At 49.9% G+C, this 6156-nt stretch overlaps 5 protein-coding genes across 5 annotated transcripts in view; 4 read left to right on the forward strand and 1 right to left on the reverse strand.

Moving 5' to 3' along the window:
• The window catches only part of PHACADRAFT_265794 (uncharacterized protein), a 4430-nt gene extending 3401 nt beyond the window's left edge, over positions 1-1029 (reverse strand). Inside the window, exons 1-2 of the mRNA XM_007402244.1 lie at positions 1009-1029; positions 576-978 (exon numbers count right to left, since the gene is read on the reverse strand). Of these exons, the coding sequence (XP_007402306.1) occupies positions 576-844 (269 nt within the window). The 5' untranslated portion in view covers positions 845-978; positions 1009-1029. The remainder of the gene's footprint in view (positions 1-575; positions 979-1008) is intronic.
• Positions 1030-1328: 299 nt separating this feature from the next.
• Positions 1329-2457, forward strand: PHACADRAFT_265795 (uncharacterized protein; the record flags this gene model as incomplete). Its single annotated transcript, XM_007402245.1, has 1 exon — positions 1329-2457. A coding segment is annotated over exon 1 (165 nt), but the record flags the coding sequence as incomplete, so codon positions are not given.
• On the forward strand, positions 2415-4493 carry PHACADRAFT_265797 (uncharacterized protein). Its single transcript, XM_007402246.1, has 13 exons — positions 2415-2438; positions 2490-2678; positions 2734-2864; positions 2917-2934; positions 2981-3096; positions 3156-3282; positions 3341-3354; positions 3407-3573; positions 3633-3655; positions 3719-3800; positions 3853-4125; positions 4176-4249; positions 4316-4493. The coding sequence occupies exons 2-12, from the start codon at positions 2509-2511 to the stop codon at positions 4234-4236; spliced, it is 1182 nt and encodes a 393-aa protein (XP_007402308.1). The 5' UTR covers positions 2415-2438; positions 2490-2508; the 3' UTR covers positions 4237-4249; positions 4316-4493.
• A 310-nt stretch (positions 4494-4803) lies between these two features.
• Positions 4804-5281, forward strand: PHACADRAFT_265800 (uncharacterized protein). Its single transcript, XM_007402247.1, has one exon. It carries the CDS (start codon positions 4895-4897, stop codon positions 5156-5158), a length of 264 nt encoding a protein of 87 aa, XP_007402309.1. The 5' UTR covers positions 4804-4894; the 3' UTR covers positions 5159-5281.
• A 360-nt stretch (positions 5282-5641) lies between these two features.
• PHACADRAFT_60089 (uncharacterized protein) lies at positions 5642-5939 on the forward strand (the record flags this gene model as incomplete). The annotated part of the gene is made up of 3 exons (XM_007402248.1): positions 5642-5753; positions 5806-5823; positions 5878-5939. Coding segments are annotated over 3 exons (192 nt in total), but the record flags the coding sequence as incomplete, so codon positions are not given.
• Between the last annotated feature and the right edge of the window lie 217 nt (positions 5940-6156).

Raw genomic sequence — 6156 nt, forward strand, 5'->3', positions numbered from 1 at the left:
AAATAGGGGGAGGTAGCGACCCTATAAGGCCCAGATATGTGTCAGCTGCTCTTCGCAGTCTACAATATACACAAGCTTACTCCATAAGACTCGCCAGTAAGATGAAAGCCTCTGCCTTTGAACTTGTTGAAATGTTCAAAGAAGATTGCCACAAAAGCAGCGACATCCTTCGCAGCCTCTTCGGTAGTGCTCTACATGCAGGTGTTCAAGTTAGCTCATTATAATGTACTACCTTGACTTACCACAGTCTCTCCATGGTCAGCATACGAGAAACCGACACCAATTGGCTGGTCGATGAAGAATATATTGGAGTACTCATTCCACGAATAGGGATTGAAAGAGATATTCGTGGGACTGGTAACCCTGCAGGGACCGAGCTCCATAAACAGACCGGTAGAGGACGACCCGCCAGGTCCACCGTTGGTCCAGAGGAGCACGTCATCACGATCGGGGTCGCGTCTGCTTTCGAAGAAGTAGAAAAACAAGTGCCTCGCTTCGATGTCGATGTATCCTGTGTACGCGCTGAACAAGCCAGACGCGTCAGTGCAGTATTGCCGCAGCACGAAAGTGCATACTTTGCGGTACCGTCGCAGAAGTCTGACCTCTTGATCCGCACGTTATAATGAGGAAAGGCGCTGTGGCCGAGACGGGTGTAGTCAGTCGAGGACAGGTATGACAAGTCTCCGAAAGGCTGAGAAGCTATGGCTTGGCCCCGGTGGTCGAAATTTGGGCCGCTCCCGTAAGCTGTCATGGGATATTGAGCTCCACCAACAGTTCCCACATGTCCTGAAGAATGTGCAAAGCTGAAAACGAGGGAGCCCCAGAAAACTGTACGGAACGCCATTGTAGATGCGCTCAACCACCTGTTGTTGTCAAGTGTTCTCCCTCGGTCCAATCTCCTTTATATACCGATACCGCGACTCGGGTATTCCCGTGTGTGAATCCCGGTCTAATTCAAACGATCAGCGTTCCCAGCAGCACCACCGCAGTTTACGACGATGTTTTCTCTCCGGGTCAGAAAGAGACCATACACTAGCCCACGAGGATACTGCTGCGCTCACACAGATACTTCGCCTTCATTCATTCTGACGACTGACAATGTGGTATCAGAACGATAATAGGGCCTGTTGGTATGCGGTCGATGCTGCAAAAGATATGGGGACTACGCCGTCGCAGGCTCGATTCACCTGGATCTGATATATTCACAGCGCACAAGAACAGGGCAGTCAGAACTGGAAGAAGTTGGACAATGGAGATGTTGCCGTCTCGAGCGCTCCGGTCTGATGCGTATTTTCGGCCATCACCGCGCCACAACGGTCATGTGCTGCCCCTGACTCGACTCCTCCAGCACGACAACCGTCCCGCGGCCTTCAACGTCTGCACAGTCCACGCATCTCGTGGTAACAGAACTGTGTCCATCTTTTTCTTGGTTGCTTCAGGATGTCTGCCTTCTCTATCTTTCGGAGTCTGCGACAAGACTAGTTGCACTCGCTTTTCACCCACACGACGACAAACCTTCGTCCAATCCGCCGCGCCACAAGACGTTCTCTTGGGTAACCGTGTTCACATACGCCAAAATGATGACAAGCCCGTGACGTATGACCTTCGGCTTCCTCGTGTGTCCGTATTTCATTTGCCATAAATTTGTTTATCATTCAATTTTGTCAGAAGGTCTCATCGAATGTAGCGCTCCGTTGACTGCACTCACTTTGCCTGGGGACCATGAGATTGAAGCACCTGATCCATGTCCCACATTGGGCTGCCGAGCGGCATCTGTAGTTCGTGGGGTCACACGATTCCTACACTGGGGAAGCGAAAACCGAATTGTGCAGGTCACGAGCAACTTCCCTCGCGGTCGTGTAAGCCGTCATCAAACTTTGGCCATCCACATGCAAAACCTTGGCCCTGTGTTATCTTAGGTGATGTCACTCGATGTACTTAAAGCATGTCGCGGACATTTCGTCGTCCGCGACAAATCACCGCAGACCGTCCATGGCGATGTTCGTCCTCTCCACGCTAACACTTCTGGCTATTCTTTCCGTCTTGCCCCTTCTCCTGAGATTTATCCGACGACATCGATATCGTCGTCCTCCCGGTCCAAATGGGCTGCCGATTATCGGCAACTTTTTCAATGCGCCGAGATCATTCGAGTGGCTGGTATTCCAAGACTGGAGCCGTCAATATGGTATCCACTTCGCAGTCGCATGCGTATACTATCAATGACGACGACATGACCTTCTTGTCTTTTAGATTCGGACATTGTATATTTTGAGATCCTCGGAACCCGCTACTTCGTCCTGAACTCCGCGAAGGCTGCAACTGACCTTTTAGAGAAACGATCCAACATATACTCCGACAAGTGGGGGTTTGTCTACTGCTGTATGTGTGATATTGACCCTTTGTGGGCATAGGCCTGGTGAAGCGCCTATGGTACACTTGTGAGTATGATACCTCCGTCCTGTACCGTTGCATACTGAAGTGCCTCCCAGAAGCGGACATAACAGGAACATGGGCCTGATGGGATATGGCAACTCCTGGAGGGCGCACCGCAGACTTTTTCACCAATATTTCCGGTCAACCATCGTGTTCACGTACCATCCTTCGTCAACAAAGGCGGTGCGTGAGATGATACGTAGGCTACGCGATACGCCAGATCACTTCATGCGACATATCCGGTTGTAAGTACGTCTACTCATTCTCAAGTGCATGCTCTTACTCTGTAGCATCGACCAGCATGGCAGGAAGCAACATTCTCAGGATCGTGTATGGCATGGAAGTCGAGTCTGAAGACGACCCCAATCTCGCCCTTGTAGAAGAGGGCATCAAGATTGTATCCAGAATTGCTAATGCAGGAGCATATCTCGGTAACTTCCTACAATCTTTATATTGTGTTTTACAAGACTGACGAGATTGTAGTCGACTCCTTTCCGATCAGTAAGTGAATTATCTTCTCAATAATTAGTCTAAAACTTTGCTGTAGTGCAGCATATTCCTGCATGGTTTCCAGGTGCCCAGTTCAAACGTGACGGTGCACGGTGGAAACCAATTGTCGAGGAAATGTTCACGCGACCCTATAAGGAGCTGAAAGCTTCTTTCGTAAGCACAACAAGATGTTCCAATTGCTTGCCGTCCTGAATATCCGTATCTCGCTTCAGGACAATGGTGACCCCAAGCCATGTGTGTTGACCAGTATGTTATACAATATCTCTCAAGACGAAGAGGACCCCAACCGCTCGATGCTCGAAGATGTCGTTATAAACACGAGCGGAACTACATATATTGGTAAGGAGAGGTTGACACAAGCTTTTGCACTCATATCCACCACTCTCTCGCCGCGCAGCGGCCTCCGACACCGTGAGTAATCAGCCGCGCCATGGCCGGAAGCGGATGAGCTGAATTTTGACAGACGACTTCGACTTTACACACATTCGTCCTGGCCATGTCGATGCATCCTGAATTACAGAAAAGGGCTCAGGAAGAACTGGGTGACATTGTAGGTCAAGATCGACTGCCGGAGATGGGGGATCGAGACGCTCTCCCGTTCATCACTGCAATCGTGAAAGAATGTTTGCGGTGCGTCCCTAGCGACAGTCTTGAAAAAAAAAGAATATTTAGTATGGTATCTATGTCAGCTGGAGACCGGCGCTCCCATTGGGTACGTTCTTGGTACCGAACATGACCTGCCTAATTATTGAGGTTCTCCGTGACTTGAGCGCAGCGTCTCCCCATAGATCTGTAACAGACGACGAGTATGAAGGGTTTTATATTCCCGCTGGGTCACTCGTCATCGGTAATGCATGGTGAGTAGCGGCGCGACATTGTCATGGATTGAATATTGACGTCTATTATCAGGGCTATCTTGCACGATAAGGAACGTTATCCAGACCCAGACACTTTCAATCCCTCCCGGTTTATCAACCGCGAAGGTAGGTTGCGCAAAGACGTTCCCGACCCTACGGAGGCGTTCGGTTGGGGACGAAGGATATGCCCCGGTCGGTACTTCTTCTTGGACCTTGCATGGTTGGCAGCAGCGAACATTCTTGCGGTCTTCTCCATCGAGAAACCTATTGATGAGCTGGGGAATGTCGTCGAGCCTTCTGGGGAGTACACGACGGGTTTATTCAGGTGTGCTTCATGTTCCCACTTAAACATACGCCGTGCTAAGAAGTTCGCAGTTTCCCCGTTCCTTTCAAGGCTACTTTCAAAGTGCGAAGCAATGTTGGCGTTCTCGTATAACGCGGTACGTAAGGTAGCATCTCACGCTGTCACGATGATATCCACGACCTGAATGCCCCCTCTTCCCCCCAAATAAAAGATTTAAAAACTAACAATTGTGCAATCGGCCTTCACCGCGCCACAACGTCCGAGTCCAGGCCGCCGAGGATCTCCGAGCTCCGGGTAGCTTGAACACGACCGCCATCTCGCGTATACGTTCTATTCAGTATCGCCACGCTCCTCATGCACGGTCTTCTGCTTGATCGCTTCTACGCGCTCTTATTCCGTCTCTTTTCCGTAGACTCTGATAAAGCTATCCGCGCTCGCTTCTAACAGTAAGGCCCTGCGACGGCGAGCTTTCATGCAATTCACAGATTACATAGCGATCTTAAGCTTTGTTAGACTAATGTTATTACGTACCGACGTACCAGATGTATCTTTATCGTGGGGAACATCTTCCCAGAGTATAGAAGAGCCTGAGTGCAGGCGGTGACCAAATTGCGTGGAATGTGGGCACCTTCTACCGTGCCTGAACTGCGTAAGCCTCTGTCGAATCTTAACCACTCTCACATGCTCACATGTGCTAAGCGTTGTCCGCTTTCCCTCAGATAACACCGCTCAAGGTACTTAAGGTATACCGCGTGTGCTTCGTCGCCCGCAACAGTCACTGCGCAGAACCATGTCCGTTCACCTCGTGCCGACCCTCCTGCCAGCTTTAGCCGCCCTGCTCCTCTTATCGTACATAGTCCTGCGACTTCGGTATCGCTTCCCCCCTGGTCCAAAAGGGCTGCCAATCATCGGCAACGTCTTCGATGTGCGGAAACCATTCCAATGGTTGATATACCAGGAATGGAGTCGCGAACACAGTATCCGAATCGTGTTACGCTCTATGACGTCCTTCATGACCTGGATTTCTGACAGATTCCAATATCGTACATTTTGAGATCCTCGGGACTCACTTCGTGGTCCTGAACTCTGCGAAGGCTGCAGCTGACCTTTTCGAGAGACGGTCTAAGATATATTCTGACAAGTGAATGCCTGTCCTCTATCATAACATGTGCATAGTACTGACCTCTCACGAATGCAGACCTGAAGCACCGATGCTTCATATGTGAGTACCACGTCTCCGTTTTATGCCGCCATGCCGATGAGACGGTCTCACAGGAGCGGATGGGCCAGGAACTGGGGTATGATGAAATACGGCGACTACTGGAGGGCGCATCGCAGACTCTTCCATCAATATTTCCGATCAACTATCGTCTCTACTTACCATCCTGCATTGACGAAATCAGTGCGTGAAGCGATATGTGCGCTACGTGATACGCCAGACCAATTCATGCAACACGTCCGAGTGTGAGTTTACTGTTTGCTTTTGGGTAGGCTTTTGACTTCTTTGGTACTAACTAGCTTGGCGGGATCCAATATTCTGAGAATCATTTACGGCGTAGAAGTTGAATCCGAAAACGATCCCAATATTGCCCTGGTAGAAGAGGGTGTTAGAATCTTGTCAGTATTATCCAACGCTGGCGCATATCTTGGTAACGTCATATGATTATCCAAAGACGTTCTGCATGATTGACGTCACCGCAGTGGACGCCTTTCCAATTTGTGAGCACATAAGCAGCAAGCTTGTAAGGAGCTGGCCTAACATTCTCGCTGTAGTGCAATATGTTCCCGCATGGTTTCCGGGAGCTCAATTCAAACGCGACGCTGCGAAGTGGAGGCTTGTCGTAGATGAAATGTACATTCGGCCTTACATGGAACTGAAGGCTTCTTTCGTAAGTGCAGCGAACATTGTGATACCTTGTATTGTGAATGTGCATGCCTTATTTCAGGACAATGGCATCGCCAAGCCGTGCGTGTTAAATGACATTCTGTCCGACATATCCCGGGGTAAAGAGGGCCGCGACTTCTCTGTGCTTGAAGATGTTGTCATCAACA

This window comes from Phanerochaete carnosa (genome assembly GCF_000300595.1).
Source record: "Phanerochaete carnosa HHB-10118-sp unplaced genomic scaffold PHACAscaffold_67, whole genome shotgun sequence".
Lineage (NCBI taxonomy): Eukaryota > Fungi > Basidiomycota > Agaricomycetes > Polyporales > Phanerochaetaceae > Phanerochaete > Phanerochaete carnosa.

What these genes read in the sequence shown, in the direction of transcription:
- PHACADRAFT_265797 (XM_007402246.1), top strand. Translation starts at nt 2,509, where the DNA reads ATGGGCCTGATGGGATATGGCAACTCCTGGAGGGCGCACCGCAGACTT. An exon ending in TTCATGCGACATATCCGGTT is followed by an intron (nt 2,679 to 2,733) that starts GTAAGTACGTCT and finishes AGCATCGACCAG; the next exon opens with CATGGCAGGAAGCAACATTC. An exon ending in GAGACCGGCGCTCCCATTGG is followed by an intron (nt 3,656 to 3,718) that starts GTACGTTCTTGG and finishes ACTTGAGCGCAG; the next exon opens with CGTCTCCCCATAGATCTGTA.
- PHACADRAFT_265800 (XM_007402247.1), top strand. Translation starts at nt 4,895, where the DNA reads ATGTCCGTTCACCTCGTGCCGACCCTCCTGCCAGCTTTAGCCGCCCTG.